Source organism: Lampris incognitus, chromosome 5 (genome assembly GCF_029633865.1).
Source record: "Lampris incognitus isolate fLamInc1 chromosome 5, fLamInc1.hap2, whole genome shotgun sequence".
NCBI classification, from domain to species: domain Eukaryota; kingdom Metazoa; phylum Chordata; class Actinopteri; order Lampriformes; family Lampridae; genus Lampris; species Lampris incognitus.
The window spans coordinates 14,275,481-14,300,852 of NC_079215.1; the positions used below are offsets into that span (position 1 = coordinate 14,275,481).

The window sequence follows — 25,372 nt, forward strand, 5'->3', positions numbered from 1 at the left end:
GTCCAAGTGTAGTGCGGGGGACCGCGTGATAGGCACTGTTGATTGTAGTGTAACAGTGATCTTAAGTGTTCTCCTCCCTGGTCAGGCTCTTTATCAGCTGACAGTATTTAGGTGGGTCATGGCTGAGATTCCCTTTGTTAAAGTTGCCATGGACAATAACGAAAGGGTTTGGATTTGTCCGCTCCACACACAGTATCTGGTTGATGAGCATGCGCTGTGCCTCCTGCATGTCGACCTGTGGTGGAATGTAAACACCGGCCAGAATGAATGAAGTGAACTCAAGGGGGGAGTAGAAGGGTTTGCAGTTGATGAAAAAAGTTCCCAGAACAGGAGAACGGTGCTGCAGAATCACTGTCACTATGGTGAAGATTTAAAATGCAATGCACTATATCACTTTTCCTCAGGACAGTATACCCAACTTAAGCCTACAAAATGAGCAACTGCAAAAGTGCAATTCATGATTTAGATATTTGTGGATGTGCTACAGTCTTAAGTACACCAGTGATGTAAAGCAATGTGGTTAATATATAAAGAATGGTTTTTGGAGGGGGTGTATAAGGTCAAGCTATTTAATGTTTTATTGATATTTCTCCTTGCTGTCCATGCAGATGGTCTCTTGGTGTCTCGCATCAGCCAATAGTGGCTCAGAAAGACAGTTGTAGGCCAAAGGTTATGCTGCTGACCACCATAAAAGGATTCTGTTGTTTTTCTGCCATGGCTGCCCTCACAAATCTGAAATTGAGGGCTTTTCAAGGGTGAGCAAAGGTTACCTGTGGAAAAAGCTCATCTGGTGAGATGGTCTTTGTTTCTCTGAGGCCTCTGCTCCAGATTTTGGCTGCAAAGTCGCTGTGTGTCCCAGTGACAAAATACAGGTCACTCTTGTCTCGACCTTACATTTTCTCTCCATTCTCTCTCTCTTTTTGATATTTTTGCCATCCTAAGTTTTGGTGACATATTGACAACAGGGAAAAGATAAGGTTTTTTTTCCCCTTTTTTTTTTACGTGTTGTGTAGTCAATCTTGTTTTGTAAGTTCCTCACCTAAACATGGCCAATTGATTGACACTAGGGCTATCTGTTTGCAACATCGCAGCTGAAACACAACCCAACTCTGCCTCGCCTACCTGTTCGTGGCAGATGATGAGACAATACAGAGTTGACTAACAGCCTGTCCTGGAACCTTTTTGTCCATTAGAAACCATTCTCCATCATCTTCTTGGACTTCATGAATGAACCTGACTGTTTAGGATCTGTTTCTAGCTAGTTTGAAGTTGATAACAAATCTTCAGGTAGGGGCTAAAATGTTTGTGGTGTTAAAGCTTACATGGCACTTATTATGATATGAATATTATTGTTGTTTTTATTTTTGTATATTTAATTACAGTCATTTATTTTCATCACTGTTAACTGGCATTTAAAGTCACTACTTGTTTTAGAATCTATCTAAAACATTATCAGATGCCAGGTCCAGTTCGAGTGTGTTACAGACAGGTGTTTCTCCATTGTGGGCTACTGAAGTGTGTATCTCTTAGGTGTAATTTGCTCAAGTATGCATCACTGCATGCAGTTGGGGCTAGCTGGAAAAAAAATACAAGATGTCCAGGATAAACTCTAAATATTTCCAGATTAAATGTAACGTTAGTGTGGTGGGGGTTGACGGGTAGGGTGGACGGTGGCTTGGCTCAGCTTTACTCATCTCAGATTTCCTGTTTGAACATAATGAAAGATTCCTCTTGTATGCAATTTGATCTCTATACCTGAGATGATGCCCAGCCCAGAATTATCTTGTCTAGTAGGTCACCTGAAACACCTTTTAACTCGGTGATGAAAAAAAAAAATCTACCTGCTTTGGATTAGGAAATTTTACTGGTCAGTGTTTTGAAACTGTGCGATCAACAAATTAACAGGTTGAGCTTGGAAAATTTGTGTTCAAGGGTTTGCATGTGTATGTGCATCCATGTGTGTTGTGCACATGCAGTGAATGGCAATCTAAGGTGGGTGCAGCGGGGCATTGTTCTATCCACAGCCCCTGATCCTGCGCCTGTGTGTGTGCTTGACAGACATCTAACACACCAGTTACCATTGTTCTCTCTGGGTCGGCTGGTGTTCAGAGTGACTCATGCTGGCCGGGAATGCTGCGGTAGTACATGTGCGCTGCTCCACTGCCTGCCCCTAGGTCACGTTCCTCTGTGTGTGCGCGTGTGCGCGCGCGCGCGTGTGTGTGTGTGTGTGTGTGTGTGTGTGTGTGTATGGAAGTTTTGTACTGTGTTTGTGTGTGTGTCTGTGTGTGTCTGTGTGTGTGTGTGTGCACGCATGCATGTATATGGAAGTTTTGTATGTGTTTGTGTGTGTGTTTGATAAAGACAAAGATTAGGACATGTGCTTATGACACTGGTCAGGGTATGTGTGTTTAACAGAGATATGGGAAGTGTGCAATTACTCCACTGTACTGTCCCTGCCTTTGTTCTGTTTCCTCTCTCCCTTACCCCCCCCCCCCAGTCTCTCTCTCTCTCTTCCCCTCCTCTTTTTTTTCTGTCTTTGCCATCCCCACCTGCATTAACGCTATCCTGTTAAACTGTTTAGGCCACGAGCGGTGTGGCTAATGTTTATTACCCTATATCAGTTAGACTAGCTCTACGAGATTGACCTAGGCGAGGGAAAGATGCTGCAGCATTTCGTCCGTCCTTTGGCTCCCTCTGCCCCCTCACACAGTCCTCAAAGTGCAGTACCGTTCATTGCCATGGCAACAGCGGGGGTGGTAGATGGAGAGGGCTGTCTGGAGTGACAGTCCTGACAAGAGTCTGGACCCTCAGATGACCCTAGGGGGAGGGGAAGGAGAAAAAGAGCCTGTGAGGAGGAGAGGAGAGAGGACCAGTGGAAGGTCAATGCCATTCCGGTCATGTGCGATTATGGTCATGAGGTTTAAGGGTGTCTGCGCTGCAACCCTTTCTTGATCTCCGCTCAAGGTCAACCTCAAAATACAGCGGCGCAGTATGGACACTAATGTAAAGAAACATTATTGGGAAGATTAGGATAAGTATTGTCCTGATTTAAAATGCCACTCTCTATCTGTTAAAGGCAAAGTTCGGCTTTTTTGAAGTGGGGCTGTATCAGTGTATTGCCCACAGTAGATGGTGGTTGGTGCACCTGCAGTTTGGGGAAGTAGGCAGGGTTAGCAAGCAATGTACTGCCTTGGAAGGGGCCAGAAACAAAACGTATTTTAGCCACCTAAAAAAATCAATATCAGTTTAAGTGTATGCTATATTTAGAATATTTTCATCACTTTGCTGTCAGACAGCCTTTTTTTTGGCACTTCATTTTCTCAACCGTAGAACTTTGTATACCTACGCATAAGCGCATCTGTGCAAGCACTGTATTACACCACCCGCAGATCAGCTGTTTGGGTCAGAAAGTGATGATGCTAGATCAGACTGAAATCAAACTTAACTTTTTCTAAAGATTTCAAAGATGATGTGTGCTTGTGCTTTTCTGGGCTTTTTTTTTAGGGTACCCCCCCTTCTCCCCAATTGTACCTGGCCAATCACTCCGCTCTCTACATGGCCAATTGTGTCTGTAGGGACGCCTGACCAAGCTTGAGGAAACACGGGGATTCAAACCGGCGATCCCCGTGTTGATAGCCAACTGAATAGACCTCTACTTTACCCGGACACCCATTTTTCCAGGCTGTTTAAATAAATAAGTCCCCTGGTTGCCATATAGATTTTGCTGTCTTCCGTTGAGGGATATTGGCCTTAGACAGCCATGGCTAATTGCACTGAATATAGACATAAACACTCCACCTGCAACAGTGAAACGACTCTGCGTCTGCAGTGATCATTTTTATGAAGGGGGTTATGTGAAGCCACTGCCAAATAAGTCACATAGACACTTGCTGAAGAGCACTGCTGTATCCAATGGCGCTAATTACCTACAAATAAATGAAACCGTTTACCAAACACTTCAGTAAAGTTGGAAGTACATTCACAGATTTGAACTTCCCAGATCAATAACTCATAAGCGAATCATTGTTAAAACACGAACGACACCTCTTTCTTACCGTGGTAAGACAGACAATGTTCTACAAGCTAAATTTCACCCAAATGAGCCATTCTCCAAGCTGGACAAATAACATTGGACTCTATGAACAGCTGGCTGTGAGACGATTGTGCAGGGGCTGTCTAAAAAGTGCAACACCAAAAAGAGATGCTACAACGATATTCAATAACTTCATTCTTATACGGTGTAGTGTCCCCAAAATCACTTCACACATCAATAGTCTGCTGTTGGTTATACTTGTGCTTAATGGTGGCTAAAATACGTTTTGTTTCTGGCCGCTTCCACAGCAGTACATTGCTTGCTAACCCTGCCTATCCTCCCGCCTGCTTCTCCAAACTGCGGGTGCGCCGATCGCCATCTACTATAGGTAATACACTGACTATAGATAAGCACCTCATGCCACCCCACTTCAGAAAATAACAAACTATCCCTTTAAATAATTTCCTATTTCCTCACTTGTCAAGAAATGCGGTAAATAGCCCCACAGAACATTGAATATTGTTTTCCCTTGACCATGGAAGTGGAAAATCAAAGCATGTGGGGTCATCATCATTATTGTTCACCACGTGGTAACATGACTTGCATCATCCCTGTAACTAGGTCACTTCTTTTTCTTTCTCCTGTCCCACTCTCCTCTTTCCTCCTCATAGATGGTGTTCGTTAGCGGCCATGAGTTGCCTTGCTAGAGCTACCTCCCCCCACATCTGTTAAAAACCAAGCTGGTGGTGTCTGGGGGCTAATTATGCCAGACTAAATAGTCCCCGGCGCCAGTGGCTACCGTGTGCCAGCAGATGGGCACTGATGTTGCAGGGCAAGGGGAACACGGCGTCACAGGAAGGGGGGGGGGTTGGGGGCACAGGGTCCTAGATGTTGCCCCGGCAGGCTGGCAGAGTGAGTAACTGCTGTGCCACCCACTTACCACCAAGCTTCACCATAGGTGTGGAAACACGAGCTGCACTGGCTAAACTCACTTGTCATACCTTGGATGTGGTCCTTCCTCTTTTTTAGATCACTGGACAGGCCCTCTCATTCCCAACTGGTGGCCGCTTCACTTGAATAAAGGTGGTCCATTGTGATCGGAGACGATATTCAAATGCTAGAGGAGAAGCCATCATCGTAACACATGTCGTGCACACATTTATATGCTTTTTCTATGCTGCTGGCCCATAAACATGCAAACACACAAAGCTGCTCATTAAGAGCATGTTAATGGATGTAATGTACTTGAAAAAAAAACAAGCTTTAGCCGCGCTTAATTGTAGCTCAATGTAGCCTGCAAGCAAACTGTACTGTCCTGTAAGCAAACAACTCGCCATTCTAATTCATAGCACTGGCAATGTGCCTGTATCACGTTATCTAAAGCTCTTCAGTGCTCCGCCAGTGCCCTCACCATGCCCCCTCTTTGTGCCCGCTCAATGACCTTTCTTACTCCTGCCCTCCCTGCAACCACATACCCTCTCTCTGTCTCTCTGTCTCTCTGTCTCTCTGTCTGTCTGTCTGTCTGTCTGTCTGTCTGTCTGTCTGTTTCTCTCGCTGTCTGTCTGTCTTTCTGTCTTGTCTGTTTCTCAACCTATAGGCCCAGTATTATCCGTAGGTAGAGTTGCATCCTATAGCCCTTTGTTATGTGTCTTTTCTTGGGAGACCAGCCTAATGGGCGACATAATGATTGACTGAATTGCTGAGAGGCAACTGATTGGCTTCAACTGACTGTTTATAGTCCTCTTGTGTCCTGATTTTTTTGTTATTTTCAAGTAAATGCCTCGTTGACTGTGGATCAGCTGCAGCCGTTGTTTTGCCTCAGACCAGTTTGTAGGGGCCATCTCGGGCAGCTTATGGACTGTTTATCGGGCCTGCTGGTCTTTAGTCAGGTTTATCTGTGGTTTACAACTATAGGGATGCTTGGCTATTTAAAGCTAGCTGGTCTAGGATCAACTGAAGCAGCGGCAGCTGTCTGTGGAGGCTGCAGGCTAGACTGATGTGGCTCCCACATGACATGCAGTCTCCACACTGCAGCCTTTGAAGCGCCTGAACTCTTCACCCCTGTCTGAGCAGGTCGGTGAGAGAGCAGCAGAATAGAGAGAGGGAATGGGGGCAGAGAGAGAGAGAGAGGGAGAGAGAGAGAGAGAGAGAGAGAGAGAGAGAGAGAGGGAAGAGGGAAGAGGAATGAGAGAGGTAGAGGTTGTCATTTGCACTGAGGCTTTTCCTCAACCTCTCATCCTTCCCCAGCCCGTCTCTTATCTCACTTTCTTTCCACCCCTTAAGTGTTTGTTTTCTGGCACTCTGGGCTTTATTTTTCTCCTTTTCCCCTCTGTTTCTGTCTTTCGGTTTCTTCCCCGCTCCATCAATGTCTCAAAGCGCAGCATGATAAGATGGCTTTGCATGATTTGAATTGGTAATGGAACATGACTGCTTCACCCAGTTATGGCTACTCTGCAGTCCAGGGTCCGTAGCATCTACCTACTGCATTACACACAGCCGGAAAAGTTGGCTCTTATATCCACACTGATTAAACCAGACACCTAAGGTCAAAGTTGATGAGTAAAAACAGAGAAGCCCAGAAACACCAGTCACTTTCATTCTTTTTCAAAAGCTTTGGGGGGGCAATGTTGGGGAGAGCAAATGATCTATAGTGCATTTACAGTGGCTCGACTAACATACGCCAACGTTTTACATGTCTTGTGTTTATGGCTTTGTTATTCAGGCATCTAGTCCATATCACTTGAGATATTTTGGGTTCTACCAATAAAACACAGCTATTGCCTTAAAAAAACCCACAAAGTCAGCTTTCATTTTGGCATACTTCAGAAAAGTTTGACACCACATTTACGTCAAAATCATTGAACATTTGTGAAGTGTATTTGTAAGCGACGTTTGTTAAGGAGAGGGAAGAAATACACTCATACGATTATACTGCATCGGTAGTTGCTAAAGTATTAGGAAGATAATGCAGTTTTATGCAAAGTTTGGGAACTGCCCACATGATACCATCATCTAATAGCGTTATTACATTCGACTAAATCTGTATGATTTATGCTGTGAATAAGATGCTATCTTGTTGGTTCAAGTCTGACCACCATTGCCCACAAGATTCAAAAACAGTTTTCGAGAGGTCACGTTATTTCAAAATAAAAGCATACGTAACCTCGAGTTGTGTTCGGTGATGTCACATTATAATTCAAAATAAAAGCACACGTAACCTCCAGTTGTGTTTGGTGGCTTGGTCGGAGAAGCGACAAAGCCGTTGCGTTGCTGTGGTAGTTGCAGTTAGAAAGGTTAATGGGAACATTTTTTAACCGGGACACAATCACACGTGTGTGCGCGCATACACACACGCACACAGACACTCCTCCAGAATGGAGGCTGTCGCCTAATGGCAGCTGGTGCATCACAGACAAAAGTCCTGCACCAGAGGGGATGGCACATACGTGCGCATACACGTGGACACACATGCGCGCACACAAAAGCTAAACTAGTTTAGACTAAGTCCATTGTTGTGTTTTTTTTTTTTTTTTAAAGCCCTATTGGCATTGGGGGCGGGGGTGGGTCAGTTCTTCTGTTATTGCAGGTAGACTTCTGACCTGATCTGAGGTGTTGCGTTACTGTCAATCTGAAATATTGTTGCTCTGTGTGGATCGATGTTTTACTGTAATCTCTGTTCGGCAGCTCTTTGTGAGCGGGTTTCTGCCAGATATGCTGGCGACCGTGCTTAAAGTATCTCCCTGTCTTTGTGCGTGTGTGTGACCCAGCAGTCCACTCATCCCACATTAGGGGTAGTGAACCCATGATGGGAGGGCACGAGAGACTGAGTGTCCCTTGGTTGACCCTGCCAGCTCAGCGCTGCCTACCCCTCTGCTCACTCCTCCATCCCTCCTTCCCATCTCCCCCCCCTCCCAGGCCGCTTCTGGCCAACTCGGGCCACCTGATTAAGGGATTAGTGGGGCTGATGTTTGTCACTGTCCCTCGTACGTTGGCTGTTGCCACTACCGAGACACCCAGGCCTGCGGGGAGAAGCCGATTAGAAGCATACACAAATGTCCACCCACACGAACACGGATACACACATTTTTTTTCGGTTTCTACATACACATGTACACGGGGCAGTCACAAACCCATTTACACATGCACGCAATGTAGGTCGGGTGCCTGCCTCGTTGACTCACTATAGCCACGGCCAGTGGGGGAGGAGGAGGAGGAGCAAATGTTAGGGGAGGGGGTAGCAGGGGTCAGTGCAGGGTTAGTGTGCCCCACCCTCTCTTTTTCTCCTGCTCTTGTAACCTCCCTCTAGCCCCTCCCACCACTCTCTGTATCGTGCCAAATTCATATATCCTATAATCGTCCCGGGTCGCTATGTCAGCAGCACCGTAGCAGCCCCACTGCTTTGTCCTCCTGCTCGCCGCAGCGCTGAGCCGTTGCACTCCTGCTATCACTCCAGTCAAAATCTGTTACCTCGTGAGTACAGATGCCATCTTTCCTTGGCCTTATTTCAGCCTGCTCCATTTGCCTCACCCTTTGAACTTGTCTGATAAGTGGCCCGTGAGTGAAAGGCTGTCTCACCATTCAAGAATTCGCTCCCATTCAGTTTCCTTTGTCGCTCTGTCCCAGAAAACCACCAAACTGATGCCTGTCTTAATAAAGGTAGAAAAAAGAGCGTTGTTGACATACGGAGTAAACACCCGTCGCCTTTAATTAGCAAACTCTTTTTTTTTTCTTTTTTTTTTGTCACTTTCTTTAGATAAACATACCCACAGGACTGCACGCCTCATATTCAGTGAATGTTAGCATCTTTCCTGCTCTCTTCAGCGAACCTGCATAGGTTGCTGTAGCCCTCTTAGCATCCTTGTGACCTGCCAGTACCCTCTTGCAAGAATCAGAGGAATACAACGGTCTGGTTTTTGAGTTGCATAACATGCTGATGTCGGAAACGGATACTATAAAGGTAGTAGGCCTATTAAATACAATTATAATGATTTTATATATTCAGGGGAAATTCCAAGCATGTCCAGCGTGTGTAAAGCATAGTGCTATGGCTGTTTTGTATGTACATCATAGGACCATCTTGTAAAGCAGCCACATATTGGATGTATCCCCTCTAAATTCAGCAGTAGATGGTTCTAGTTTTCATAAAATGTTGGTGCTTCGTGCAAAGAAATTTAATCTATCTTGTGTGTGGGACAAGTACATGCTTTGATAAAAGGCTCATCTACTTCTAGTTTGCATATGTAGTTGTCATGCATGTAAAGTAGACTCTTCTGTGTCTCAAACCGTGCTGAAATTGGGGTCATCGTGAATGCTAAAATGTTTGGATCACTCGGTTAATTTGTGAAAGCTTATTCAGTATGTAACATGCTTGCAGACAACATCTGCTGAAAGTGCCATTTTTCCTATTTTGCAGTTAAAGTGCATACGTGCGATCAAATTTCATTGAAGTTTTTAGTTTTTTTTGCATCAGTCCCTTATTACTAATTTCCCCTTTGACTGTCAGCCGAGTTGGTTGTGTACATCGATATGCTAACAGTAACCTCTCGCTTCCCTGAAGCCATTTCCTGAATCCTGAATAAAAAGCTTTAACATCTTCAATCCAAGCCCTGTCTCTCACTGTCCTGTGGTTCATTTATCCTCTGCAGAGAACAACAAAGATGCCCAGCACCAGAAGGTGACAGTGAAGACGGAGCCTATGGAGGTAGACCCTCTCCCCACAGAGCTAGCGCCACCTCCCTCTCATCTGCTGGCCTTCAGCACTTTAGGGGCAAGTGAGAAGAGTGAGCCATTACCCAATCTCCCCGAGATGCTGGCCCGCCCCCAGAAAGACCTCTTCTCCCAGGACATATCAGTCAAGATGGCCTCTGAACTCCTATTCAAGTTGTCAGGTATGTTCCCCTGAGAGTCTGTAGACATGCCTATATTAATGGTATGGACATACTGTTCTTGTGCATGCAGCAGTTCCCTTTTGCCTATAGCACCTCAGTGTCAACCTTGAACTGTTTGTGACACTTGACAATAAAACCTACATGTTTACATTTCCATTCTCTGGTGGCTCTGTTGTAAAGGGGAGGATATATGACATGTAATGCGGTCTAGACCCTCCGCCCCAGCCCCCACTGCTTGGCCATGAAAGTGACATTGAAGCAGCAGACAGTTGTTTATATTGTGAGATGAAGACAGAGCTTTGAAGTGGACCTATTGTTCCCCAGAGGAAAGGTGTGTGTGATTGTGTGTGAGTGAGAGTGAAATTCTGTGCAGCTTCTGATTGCTTCACTTAAATGCCATATACAGAGGCAAGCACCTTTAAAAAAAAAAAAAATCCCTCGCTCTTTCTCACACACGCACGCGCTCCACCACCAGGCACACAACATGCGTGCGCACACATTTTCATACACTGCCTTTCTTTTTCCGACAAGCTGCCCGGCATGCACACCTTTACGCACTCGCACAGGACCCCGTGGGGGGCGGTGTCTGCACAAATGCCCCCTCGACCCTCCTCCCTCTTCTCCTCCTCTCGTTCTCTCTCCCTCCCTTGACTCGCTTTCAAACATGCCGGCTCAAGCACACTTGGCTGCACAGGCTCCCTCCCCGCTCTTCCCCTTCCTCTTCCCTTTACATTTCTGCCGTGCGGCATCTCCATGGCAACGTGGAAAGAGACCTCTGTCCTCGGTGAACAATGTGATTTCGAGAGTTGCACAGAGGCTACGGAGGGCAGAGAGTGCCCTGGCATGCCCACCCCAGGGTACCAGGGCATCACTAGTTTTGTAACGTAGACCACCAGTACCCCTCCACACAACTGGCTTTTACTGTTTCACTGAGGACAGGAGTGGAACAGAGTGGGCTGTCACACAACGAGCAATCAATATGAATTACCTAGAGCAGTGGGACCTCAGAGACCATCGGTATCAAGTACCATCAGTAACCAAGGTTGCTCTTGCATCTTTGAAATTCACTTCGATACTTTGCCTTGAAACACATATTTGGCCGCATTCTGCTATTTTGCTGTGTATTTACAGCTGAATACTATAGTGCCACAGAGAAAACCAGCATAAGCAAGGAGTAAGATTAGTCGAGTTCAGCCTAAGTCGCTCACTTTTCAGTTTGGTATGCTCTGTTTTTTTGTTTGTTTTCTCAAGTTTTGGCTCTTCTGTTACAGTCAGTAACCATCAGTAGCCACTGCATCATATTGACCAGTGTAGTTAAGTCACACTAAAATAGCAGACAAAAGAATGACTTTTCACTTGATTTTGTTTATTTTTAGAAAAAGTCAGCAAAGCCAATGACCACAACAAAGACGGTAACATGATGGGAATGAACAGGTGAGACTAAAATGCTTATTAAAGTCACTTTTAGTTACATTAGAACCATTTTTTTAAACAATCGTCTGTTTCATAGGGGGCATAATTACAACGCCCAAGTTCATAGGCGGCGCTAGGGCATCAGGTATGGGGAAGCTAAATTTTCTAGGATTTTCATAAAACAAAATTAGCTTAACCCAGCAGCTAGACTGGCACTTACAAATAAAGAGAATCCACACCTTACTAAAATACGACTCAATGAACCTTATTCAGCTGTGAGCATTCGACTTAAAATTACGGTCAAATTTCCTGTTAGGCCTATACGTTATCACTGGTGTCATCATTGAGATGGCGCAGCAGAATAATTTCACTCATTCTTAACAGATTAACATTCATTTATCCTAAAGTCAATTTGTCTTCACCAGTAGATGTTTGTTTTGTTATTGTTTAAGAGGATCACAGGGTGTGTGCACCTAAAAGCTGTGGCTGGTAGACGAGAGGATCTCAAACCCGTATTCATTATAACCATTTTCCCCCACAGCGCTGCACAACTGCCGCTGTTGGCTATGCATCGCAAATTGTGGTCACTCACTCATGGATGACCTGAGAGGGATGCTTAGTAGGGACATTTAGTAGGACGCGCTCCCAGCTTGCATCAGGTGCGCCGTGGGTCTGGCCGGTTTCGTGCTTGTTATTTTACAAAAACATAGACATAATTCACAGTCGGTTGGAAATGAAAATCAGTTTTTTCCACCTCAGCGATTAAGGTATTACAAGTATCAGCCGGGTGGTGTGGCGGTCTATTCAGTTGCCTACCAACACGGGGATCGCCCGTTCAAATGCCTGTGTTACCTCCGGCTTGCTCAGGCGTCCCTACAGACACAATTGGCCGTGTCTGCGGGTGGGAAGCCGGATGTGGGTATGTGTCCTGGTCGCTGCACTAGTGCCTCCTCTGGTCAGTCAGGGCGCCTGTTCAGGGGGGAGGGGGAACTGGGGGAAATAGTGTGATCCTCCCACGCACTTCGTCCCCCTGGTGAAACTCCTCAATGTCAGGTGAAAAAAGCAGCTGGCGACTCCACATATATTGGAGGAGGCATGTGGTAGTCTGCAGCCCTCCCTGGATCAGCAGAGGGGGTGGAGCAGCAATCGGGACGGCTCGGAAGAGTGGGGTAATTGGCCAGGTACAACTGGGGACACAAAGGGGGAAAGTAAAAAAAAAAAGACAAGGTATTACAAGTATCCAGCAGTACACCAGATGCAAAACAAAATGAAAAGCTCTTCGAGTGTAAGCGCATATTATTGTGTGCTAGAACAAGTTTGCGTTGGTTGGTATAAAAATAGAATGACCAGAAATAAAATTGATAACAAAGTTCAAAAATCAGTATTAATGCATTTTGAAAATAATAATAATAATAATCTCCCTGTTTCTGGACCTCCATCCTATGTCTTTCCCTTATATATATATATATATATATATATATATATATATATATAAGGCTAGTTGTAGTGAGTTTTAATGTTAGCCAGTAGTTACTGCCCAGAAAAAAAATTGTGATTTTTTTTTTTCATTGATAATTTTGAGGAAGCTCAGCTTCCCCTTGCCTCTTTATAGCGCCGCCTATGCCCAAGTTTAACATTTCTTCGCTGAACTTCTCTTGACTCATGTTAATCTATCAGCTACATATATTGGATTATGTTTATCTTTTCCTAGTTGACAACACTAAGTACTCTCCTCTTTTCTGTTGTTGCAGTCCATTCCTGGATGAGCGCTTTAGACAATCACCCTTTAACTCGCGCTCCAAGAGCTCTTCCCCCGCAGAGGCCAGCTCCTCTGCCAGGGCAGCCTTCCACGGTAAGGTACACGTACACACACAGCCATTTGATTTCACTTAGTGGAAAAACGTCTTGTATCGCAACAGTTAAATGCAAGCACAGAATGGAGGAATGCACATTATAGTGGAAGTCATGTCTCTGTAAGGCTTACGTGTTTGTGTTTTATTATTTTATGCATCGACTACTCCCTTCTTAAAATATAACACTATGAAATGTGGACTTGTATTAGACGGGTAGACCCGCTTCAGTGTGAAGCGTTTTGGGTGTAGAAAAGCTCTATATAAAAGTAATGATTATTATTATTATTGTTGTTGTTATAATTTGCAAATGGCCAAAAAAAGAGGATTAATTGGACATGATTTCAGCTGAACTAGACCTTTATTGTTTGGATAGCAATAACATAAAGAAATTCATCCTCCTGAGAGAAACATGAATTGGCAACGCTTAGGAAGGCATCGCATACCAACACGTAGCCTACCTACTCCGACAGAAAAGCTCCCAATCATTTATAGACCGTACAAGCTATTTTAAGATCATAACACTTACTCGGAGCTGCAAGAACACGTCACAGTAAACTCATATGGGCTGAAGTATAAGGCAAAAAAAAAAAACAAACCCCAAACAAGACGGTGTGTGCTAAAACGGCAGTAATGCCATGCAAATGCTAGTGGAGTCCAGGAGCATACCTCCCCTCCCAGGAAAGTTTTGAAAAAATTGTGCTTTCTGGTGCGTTTTAAGGGTGAACTTTTAGTAGTAGTAGTTACCCTCTTTATTTACTACTTTAAGTAGATATATGTTTGTTTTGCATATTGAAGTAAGGGAAACTGACACAAAATTGTTACAGAAGTTGACCCATTTGAGTAACAATTGGCAGTTTTTCTCTAACTTGTATCCATTCAATGATAGGAACAGACATAAATCTGAGAAACCGCTACAGATGTAGGCTTGTGGAGTCTATGTAATGTTTCTTTTTAGAAACTGTCCACATCAGTCTTAATATCATACTACTTCAGTCATCTATCTTTCTATATAGTTACCATTTATCTCCTCTTGAATAGATCCATCACTCGTGGGTGACTTGCATTGGTTGCAGGCCTCTTTGGAGGCGATTTTGGTGAAGAAAATTACAAATTCCACCCTTTCGTCTGTGTTTACATCCTCAGCACTTAAAGAAATTCAAATGAAACACTCCTTGAAGAAGTAGAGAGATTTCAGTGGACAAGCATTCTCCTAGAAGCTGCTCTGGAGCATAGCAAAGTTTTGTGGTCAAACTGTCACAGGTGTGCGAATACAGTCAAAACTACCTAGATGGCTGCAACCACAAGCAAAACATTTTTGGATTAAAATGTGACAGCATAACAAAATTAACCATTTTCCAGTTATTTTTGCTCAGAATGGTAAGAAATTCTTCCAGGGTATGGAAAATGTATTAAGTGGGTCTAGATGAAATAGAAAGCAGCTGCACCCGCTCCCTTACCATTGGAGAACACTCTTAAATGCCCTCTTAGTCCTTGGGTCCAACCAGAAACTACGACTTAAGCGTCTCATGTAGTCACAAGCCTGTGTTGGAAAACCCTTTCTGGTCTGAAGATGTCCATCTTTACAGCTCTGTAAGGCCTCTCATGCATTTCCCCAAGCTGAAGGCCTCTGCCCAGAATGCCTTGCCCCTTCAATGGTATCCCAGGCATTTCTCTTCATGCTCCTTTGGCACTGAGGGATCCAGAGGTTAATTAGCCTGTACCAGCTTTGCCCATCCCTCTGCCACTTAATGAAAATCTGATTGGCTTCTGGGTATCAAGGGTGTCCTGAAAGTTAATTCGCCCTGACTGCCCCTCCTTTCCCTTGTGTAGTTGACACTGCAGAACTGTCTTCCTCTTCTCTCTCGCTCTCATTGCTTGACTGCCTTAGTCTATCGTATCTCTCTTCTCCATCATGAGTCTGTCCATATCAATTGTTCCCCCTTTGTTCCTCATAGTCTCTTTCCTTTTTGCACCTTCTCTCTCACTCTTTCTCTCTACTCTGCATATAAGCAAGCTTCTCTTGTAGCAGACGTAACTGCACAGAGCTCTTGTCTAACATTTGTCCTCTTTAGAATGGTCAAGGAAGTCCTCCATAATTTTACCCGTCCCAGTTCTCACCAGCTTCCAATTAACAGCCATTAGCCTTTACGATCTAGATTAACAGTAATATAGCTCCTATTAGTACCGTTTGTCCCTTTTTAGTGTTTTCATGTTCACCCCTGTGTTCATATGGGTTTCCTCAGGGTACTCTGAATTCATCCCACAGTCAAAAGCCATGCATAGTATGGGAAATGGAGTCCCTGAAGTGCCAATAGGTGTGAATGGGAGAATGAGTGATTTTGTTTTTGGGCCATTTGATAGACTGGCAACCTGGTCAAAGTGTCCCCGCCCTCCACCACAGGTATTGATTGAGTGTGGTCTATTGATAAATTAACAAAAAGATTAAGCTAATTTTACTGTGATTGCATGACAGAGAACAGGTATGAATTACTGGATTTGTCTAGCTGCACCATTAATAAGTCTGTGACAACTGAAAGCTATATTGTGGTCATACAAAACATTGTGCATTTGTTCAATAGACCGAGTAAGGGACTGAAGAGTGAGCAATCATCTTTGTGTTTTCAAATTGTGACTTCAGGGGTTTGTCCTCTTCTCTCTTGAGCTTTGGGTCACACTGTCCATTCTTTCCCATTTGTTCCTGTCTCTCTACAACTCTAATAGCACTAATTAAACCATTAACCACTTGGAGCCCCACACCACACCCTAATTGGCTTAATTATTAGCGCGTGTGCGAGACTGTGACCCAAGGCTTGTGCCTGTTGGCTCTTGTTTACCTCGTGTGACCAGGCCATAACCTAGTCTCACCTCTGACTCACGACGGCTAATACTGTTTTGCGCTCAACTTCAGCCACAAGCCCCTTAAGAAGGTCTGGGATTTCCCAAGCCAAGCAGTTCATAGATGGGTAGATAAGAGAGGAATGGTGTGAGTAGCCAGTCAATCAGCCACAGGGATCGCGGTTAGTGAGAGGCAAAGTGTTCGACCACTGGAGTGGTTATGAAGTCCATAACCTGAATATAATGTTCCACCAATGGAGGGAGTCAGGAAATCCATAACTTGAATATTGGCTGAGGAAGCACACACTGAAGTTTATTGATAAGTCTCGTGTTTTATCACCATTACCACCTGTTAAGCGCCACATGATTAAGTTAATGCACATACAGATTTGCCTAATCGATCTGGTAAGATAGTTCATAAGTAAATATTTCTGTACACCAGTCTGCTTTAACCACACTTGGTCACTTACTACCTCGCTTGAAGCTTGTTGTCGGACTCTCTGGTATGTCAGAGTTGGACACTTGTCATGCTGGTGAGTCATAGCAATGCAGCGGCAGGGGTGCATATGATGCCTGACTCATTAGCAATAGAATGATTAAACCTAACCAGCACGTCTTCAGTCTCATGTATTCATCCAGGATGTTAGAAAAGACATATTTGAGTTGAAATCCTAAATACTGTACAGTTTTACTATTGAATAACATTTCTGTGGAACACTGAATAAAATGAAGAATACAATTTTCAATACTTACCACACATTGTTTACCATTTTTGCAAAATGAGAACTAAATGTGACACAAAATGCTTACTGCGTCAAGACAGATACAAAGCAGTCACAAAAAAATATACTGTGACATAATTGAAAACTAGAAGAGTGCAGATCCCTGCCAGGCATATCTCCCCTTCTCTGGTGCTTGGACTTGGCGACAAACCACCACCTCTTTTTTTTTTTTTTTTTTTTTGCCTACTGGGGGAAGGGAAAAACATGAGAGGTACTGCTGGTGTATCTCCCATTCTCCGGTGCTTGGACTTAGACGAAAAACCAGCTGAGGAGTTAAATGCGATATAAAACAGGGTTTTCAAAGGTTTTGGATCCCCACAACGAGAGGTCCTTGATCATACAGTCATAACTGTGCACAAAAATTATTAGGCTGACAGGCCCAGCAGTATGCAAGATTAGCAGTGGAGAGATACATGGACAGAAAAACCAATGTTTTTCCTGCCATTTTAAGACTTGTGCAGCGCCCTCGATTGAATGGGAAATATGGGGGGGGGGGTTACTAATATGCAGCACTCAAGCTAAAAAAATCTACCTAATCAAAACAATTTTGCCTGTCAGTCTGTGGATCCACAGCCTCCTAGGCGACCCTTGCACGAATACAACCAAGTCTAATATGAACTTGCACTTTCCAAAACGAAAAGGTTTACTATGTGACCATATTGGTCTAATCCTAACACGGACTTTATTTTCATAATATGATAAAGCTTGGTAAACCGTTAACACTCATGCAAGCGCGACTCACATCTACGGTTGACTCAGATTGGGCAGCGACAAGAATGTGCAATACTTTCCTTTTCGTCTGCAACCTAGAAGAAGTTGTTCCTTTATAAAGTTTGCATTTTTTGGGTTGTCAAAATTCTTTTAATAAATATTGATCATTGCTACCTGATCTCAGTCAACCATAGATGTGAGTCATGCATGCCTCAGTGGGTCAGCGCTGTTTTGGTGGCACACGGAGGGCCAACAGCATATTAGGCAGGTGGTCATAATATTTTGGCTCATCAGTGTACATGTTCTGTTGACACACCAAATAACTAGCAGAGAAGACGTTAGGTCAGCAGGTCCTGTCGGTTCACAGCCTGTTTCTGCAATTTTTTTGAAATGCTCAATGCATTTTGTTCTGTATTTCACTGACAATTCATTTTCAGAATTTGATAAGCAGCTTCATTACCACTTTATATAATATGACTACCCTTATAAATTGTAAACCATTCATAAACCCTTTATAAGGGTAGTCTTATTGTTAAGTGGTACCGCAGCTTCAAATTCATGTTTCTTAAAGAATACCTTGTTCTTGGAAATTTGGAACTGATTCCAAGTCATAACCAGTTTTCAATACTCAGACTTAAAGTAGAGCATCCCCAGTGAAGTGTTCTCCAGCACCACTTCTGAGGCCAACATATATGCACTTGAATGCTTGACATAAAAATTCCCCCAAAATGCAAAAAATCATTGATACTTTCCATCATTCTGGTATGTCTCTCTGCAAAATGCCTTGTCAGCCAACCACTTTGTGTAATGCCAGTTCAGTTATTTTTCCTTTTGTAGTCAAAAACAGCGACTCCAGTGAGCTATCATCAAATCTACTCATTTCATAAACCTATTTTCTTTTTTTGTTTTGTTTCTCGTGTTGTGCCTTATGCAGTTTGCAAAAATGTCCAATTTATTATTCCAATAGATGAGCTTAATAAAGAGCTGAACAGAGTGAATTTTTGAATACACAGTTGCATACATAATTCTTAGTTTTCTTCCATAACAAGATTTTTTTCTTAAATGAGATTCAACTTTTAACAAGACTAAGTGTTGCCTAGTAACAGCTGTACCAAATGTTGAGGGTGTATTATGGTTGAGAATACCATGTAGGCCAACATGATGGGACTGCTGGTGAAGAATTTGTTCAGTGAGTAAATTAATATTCCAATAAATGAGACAAACAGAATGGCAAAGCTATTTTGTTAAATTTTGCATTCCTAGACTTAGGGATGCCCAGTTTGGGCATCTGATTATGATGCCTCCTGGGCGCCTTCCTTTGGAGGTTTTCCGGGCATGTCCAACTGGGGGAGACCCCGGGGTAGACCCAGAACTCGCTGGAGGGACTGCATGTCCAATCTGGCCTTGGAACTCCTTGGGATCCCCCAGGAGGAGCTAGAGGGCGTTGCTGGTGAAAGGGACGTCTGGAGTGCCCTACTTAGCTTGCTGCCACCGCGACCCGACCCCTGAGAAGCGGCTGATGATGAGAGATGATGAGACTTAGGGATTCATTTACAACAACAGAGGTGTTATTTCATTTTATTGTTTGACCAACATACAGCACCCCCACCCCCTGGAAAAAATGAAGAGAAATAAAAACCAATTTTGTTAGTGGATCCTAACATCTGGGTTGCTCCAATATCCTAAAACATGCTGCGCTACATAGACGACAACTAGTTGTCAAGTGTGGCCTTGGAAGTCAAGTGACCACAGTAGTACAATGCGATTGTCAGGCTCTTTCATAATGAAAGTGTACATGAACATGACTGTTTTAAGCATTAAAACGAGGACTAACAACCTGAGGACTAACAACCTCTTAACCAACACTAGGCTAGACCCATGGGCCCAGACAGAAACAGCGTGTGAAGGCTTATAACCGTTTGCATTGATTATAGCATCACTGCTCCCTGGGGTAATATGCTTAGCCTGCTTTTAGCTTTCACAAAGGTTCATTTCACAAAGTATTTAAGTTTACGACCAGCATCAGTCTTCACTGGGCTATGAATTGAAGTGATATTATTGCGTTATTGAAGGCCGTAGAGCTCCCATTATACAAAGGAAATTCAAACTTGGATGATTACCCCACTGTTGGCAAACGCATTGTGTGAGATTACTAATGCTTTCGAATAGCACTCTCATGCAATGTGCAAACAATAAGATACTTTTGAATAGGACCACATGGGGTGAGCATCTTACGCATTTCCTATGACACCATTTAGTGGAAAAACAAAAAGGAATCACGGAATACTGTACTTGTCAACCTTGAGACCTCAGATTTTTCAAACCAAAGTGTGACTTTGTTTCCTGCATTCTGGCAACTTTGAAAGTACACAAACCAAAATAATCAGCCCAATACCACTGCTTTTTAAGTTAAATACTTTAATTTCATAAAGCCACTAATACTGCCATCTTAATCACCACATATACTAATGCATGAAGTCTCCCATTTACCAAGCAGGTCTATGATTCTGGCCCTGGATTACTGTCACAGCCCTTTGATGCTTTTCAGCCTCTCGATGGTGATCAGTGTCGTTGCCCCCTCTATGCTCAGTGGAAATAATGTTATGACAGATTTTACAGTAAGAGGGGTTGTTTTTCCATGACATCCTCTTGTTTCCTTCTCTCGCCACCAAATCAGTCACTCAGGGAAGCTCTCATTGCTGTAAATGGAGACCACACATTTGGTGTAGTTGTATTGTCATCTGGGAGTAAACGGTAGGATGTTGGAGTCATAGGACAGGTTGTGACAGTGGGGGAAAAAAAGTGGAGATGTGCCACAAAAATGCGGAAAAAATATGAGAGAATTGTGAACCAGGGTGGGCACCAGATGAGGGCAAGGTCAGCAAGTGTGACCAACCTGGTCCAGCCTCAAAAAGGTTTGCGAGGTCCTCTTATTTAGCACTGTCCCTCTGAACAATGCAAATAAGGTTGAACCAAGTGCGAGCTGTTTATCACAATGATTCCTCAATTTTACTCCACTCATGCCAAATTTATTTTAAGCTCTTTTATTCTTGCCTCGTTCTAACTGTAGAGTGTAGCTTTGATTATTAGAATTATAAGAAGAATGCAAAGGATCTTAAAATATTCTCCTCATTCTCTCCCTTTTTTGAAGGACATTTGTATGTTGGAAAGGTAGGCAGACAACAGTTAAGCTATAATGGGAGGGCTGCAGGCATATATCAAGAAAGGACCCAACTTGCTCATTCCTGGAGTCTCTGTATGGCATCACAATACCTGAAATGGAAATATAGTCTTGTTCACATTAAACATGCCTTTTAGCTGCATCCCGCCTGCAGGCTGTATAAGACATTTCTGCCAAGGACAGCTAACATGATTCAGTCTCATGTGCCAGTTGGTAAATCCATCCTCGGTTGTGTAAATTGTTTCCTCTTTGTATTTTCAGAATTTCCTCCCCCTCGGTAACGTACAAGGCAGGTGAAGTGCTGTTTCTAGGCTACACAAATCAGGACAGAACATTTGACCCTACCCACTATTGTTCAGTTTTTGGGTGCAAGATTTTTATGCAGGGGTTGGCAAAGAGATCGCAACACTCCCCCTGAGTGTGGCTTCGAATCTTAATGCAGTGCTGTACTTAAACCGTAAGGTTTATTCTCTTTTCCCTGTAATGCTGTTCTATTCATTTTCCCCCTCTTAACAGTTCTTTTTCCCCTTTCTTTTTCTATTTTTGTCATAGGATGGAGATAGGGTTGAGAGTGTAGTATTCTGGTTTATTTGCATGAAAAGCCATGCAAAATGCTGCTTGGAATGAGCCTATTGCAGAAAGGTATAAAGAAAAGGATGTGTGATTATTTTAGTTTCTTTTTGAAGTATATGTACACACACAACTAAGTCCTTATTCGGGGATATATCCCTGATCTTTTTTGGTGGTAAAGCTCACCAAAAGTGAGCGGTTGTTGTGCTAAGAGTACATTTGTGTGCTGCCATAAGACCACAGCTTGAAATTAAGTTAATTACACTTTATTGGTCCATTTGTTATAGTGGATTTATGTTCATTTTGCTGCTCGCATGCCCAGAATGGGAGCAACACAGCACCAGCCACAGAGTAGCACCCCTTGGGGGCTTGGAATTTAGTATGATGTGGTGTCTGTATTTCCATGTTATTCTACAGAACACTATGAAATACACACGTTGTTCTCAACCCAGCTGTGGCTATGAGGCCTTTCAGGATAAACCCTACTTCTGCCATTGCTTCTTCTTAAGTGGTTCTTTAAGTAATTACAGTTATTGGTCATTTGATGTTACAAAATTAATTTTGTCTTTTCAAATCAAAGTCTTGTCATATTTATCATTACCTAGACTGTTATTGCACCTTGGCTAAAACTGTAGTAGTTGAACTGTAGGGCTCTGTAGGAGTGTTGTCAGAGATGACACAAGCTGCCTGGCTAGCTGGTCAATAACTACATAATGTCATTATTTCAATTCTCTTACCAAGTCTGACAGATTGTCGTTGCATCATTTATGAAGTCACATGCTCACGCATGCACAGTTCAGTGTTGTCGTCCATGGTCTCCTACTGTAGCTTCAAATCCCCTTGACAGCCTCTTATGCTCAGTGTAGTTTTGTTGTGAAGTGTCACCTGACAAACATGAGCTTTGTGGTGAAATTGATAGTGTTTGTTTAGACAGGACTGGTCAAAATAATTGCACTTCAAGAAAGGTTAAACTTCAGTTTGTAAATGCTGCCAGTGGCACCGTTTTGGGAAGGAGTTTGGCCATTTCATTTGGACAACAGCTGAATGAAGAGCATCTGCACACTCAAACCTGTGCAAGAATCTGTTTTGTATTTGCGAGCTTTCGGTCAGAGACCTTCTTCAAGGCATGAACAGATAGCAAGTGAACGCACCAAGGGCTGAGAGAACATCACTTGATTAGCCTTAATGCAGAACATTTGTGTCAATCAGTTGGACTTGTGTGACTAAACACCAAGGAAATTGTAGTCCTAGATATAGTGGACTACAAGTTTAAGACAGTGTCTACGGAGACGGTCAAGAAACACTAAGTACATTGAATTTACATAATTTACAATATTCCCAAGACAATAACAATAGTTAGATGCTATGTAAAAATCAAGCTATAACCGTCGTATAACATAGAACATATAGAATCTGTTATAATATATTCATGGAAAAACACTCATGTCAAAGTCCTCACTCAGACCCAGTGGTTGCAGTGTTCCTAAAGAGTGGACCCAAAAAAAGCGCTCTCTGGCATAACCTCCTGTCAACATCACTGCCTCTATGAAGAGCAATCTGCTCCATGCCCTGGAACCCAAGGGAGGAAATGAGGTGTGAGTGGTTATTAAAGTGACAGGCTATGGGATAGTTCATATCTTCGTGTCTTTTATGGAACTTGTGTGTCCGCTACTTCTTTGCTTAAGGGGACAGGTAGTTTTACCAACACAAGAGTTTATCACATAGGCATTTCAACAGGTAGACAAAAAAAATTGTATTACATGTGATAACTCCCCTTCCTAGAAATTTTTTTTCCCTGTCCTAGGATGTCGAAAGTCATTAGTTCTCCAAATATTATGGCATTGAGCAGGGTAGTTTCCCTATTTAAGGTGAGCCAGGAGAGTGTTGGGGATTAGGCAATATGGTTGTGCTAACCAATTTATTGCACAGGTTAAGTCCTCTTTTATAAATAAAGAGAGGTGGATCTGTAAAATGTTGGGTGAGGACTGGATCTGTGGCCAAGATACGCCAATATTTCAAGATAGTGTTCCTAACCATGTGAGCCTATGGAGTGTATGTAGTAATGTTTTCCTTTTGGAAAATTTTCTTTTTTCAATAGGTCAGATCCAGGCCTAGATAGAGCAACATGATGAGTCTCCTCTATTCACTGAGTAGAATAACCCCTTTCTAGGAAATGTTTCATCTCCAGGACCTTCTCTATAAAGTCTTCATCACAATGGCAGAAGCATCTTGGACAGCCGCTAAAACCACTCAGACAGCCCGCCCTTGTCATTGACTCATAAATGGACAGGGAAAAACACCCTGTCGGTATTAACCGTGTGTGCGTGTGCGTGCATGTGTGTTTCAACTTCATAAGTGCAGTCAGTTTAGTAAATGTCAACGTGATGTCACACCCTGCAGTCTATCTGTAAAATGCTGTTTTGGATAATTGGCATGGTGGTGATGATGGTTTATGTGTGTCTCATTGTTCCAGATTCAGAAAAGGGTGGTGAGGTCACTGGAAACGGGATTGCCCAGTGGAGATTGAATGAACAACTCTACCCCTGTCCTGTCTGTGGCAAGGTATTTGGTAGACAGCAGACCCTCTCCAGACACTTGTCCCTGCACACAGGTAGGTGTGTTTGCATGTCTGTGTCATTGTGTGTACCTCTGTGTGCGTTGTCTTGTAAATGAAGAAGGCTAGACTGGATTACCCTTACTTTAAAGAGGTTATTACTGTGATTAGTCTCACTGGGAAAACTACCCAGCTAGAATGATGCCTCCCAGTATGAAGGCACACATGCAAGTACAAACACTCTTCATTCATTCAGGTGTAGCTAAAATTGATTATGTCTTTTATGTTGTACTTCTCTCACATGCTTGTACGCACACACATAACACCACCACCATACCCATAAATACTCTCAAATATCTCAACTCCAAGCCCTGGATTACCTCCCATATTAAGCGCAGCCTGAAAGAAAAGCAGATGGCATTTCAGGGACTGGGTTTCCCTTAAAACATTTAACACACAGATCAGAAATGACATTATTAAGGCCAAACTTGAATATAAGGACAGATTGGAGCAGGAGTTTAGCGACATGAACACAAAACAAAGCTTAACACTAACTGGTTTTAAATCAACTCAAGATCATTCCACGACGACAGACCCCACCACCTTTGCCAACACTGTGAACACCTTCTACGAACGGTTTGACATCCACAACCACTCTGCTACCTTTGAGGAGCTGCTCAGTACCCTCCCCTCTCATGAACCCACACACCCACCCTTCACCATGAAGGATGTCCAACAGCAGCTGGGCAGGTGCAAACCTGGAAAGGTACCAGGGCCAGATGACATCCTGGCTAGGGTGCTCAAACTCTGCACCATGGAGCTCTCCCCCATCCTCTATTCCATCTACTGTGAATCTTATCCCCCCTCTGGAAGACATCCACCATCATACTGGTACCCAAGAAACCCTGCCCCTCTAAACCCAACCACTATCAACCGGTTGCACTCACTCCCATAACCATGAAATGCCTGGAAAAACTGATGCTGCGCACCATCCTACCAGCTGTCAGTCCGCAACTGAACCCATATCGGTTTGCCTACACGGCCGAACAGGGGACAGAGGATGCTGTGGCATGTCTCCTCCACTCCCTCCTCCAACATGCTGGAATCACCTGGCAACTTCACTTCAATTCTCTTCATCGACTTCAGCTCTGCCTTCAATGCAATTCAACACCACCAGATGATCAAGAAACTTCACCACCCCTCATCCACTGGGTCCACAACTTCCTTAGCAACAAACCACAGGCTATGAGAATAGGTATAGTAACATCATCAGCCATCATCACCAACACCGGAGCCCCTCAGGGCTGTGTCCTCAGTTCCTTTTTCTACACGCTACACAAATGACTGCATCAGCCCTTCACCCATCACCACTTACTACAAATACTCTGATGATACTGCCATATTGGACTACTTAATGATAATAACCACATGACAGCCTATCAACACTCCATTTCTAATTTTACACAATGGTGCATGGACAACTACCTCCAACTGAATGTGAACAAGACAAAAGAACTGGTCATTAACACATCAAACACACCCCTCACTCCAC

The 25,372-nt window shown here is 43.5% G+C and overlaps 1 protein-coding gene across 1 annotated transcript in view; it reads left to right on the forward strand.

Annotated features, from left to right (window-relative positions):
• Positions 1–25,372, forward strand: part of znf827 (zinc finger protein 827) — a 73,493-nt gene that overhangs the window by 35,835 nt on the left and 12,286 nt on the right. The window contains 4 exon segments of the mRNA XM_056279769.1: positions 9,679–9,921; positions 11,298–11,355; positions 13,086–13,186; positions 23,740–23,877. Coding sequence (XP_056135744.1) covers positions 9,679–9,921; positions 11,298–11,355; positions 13,086–13,186; positions 23,740–23,877 — 540 coding nt within the window.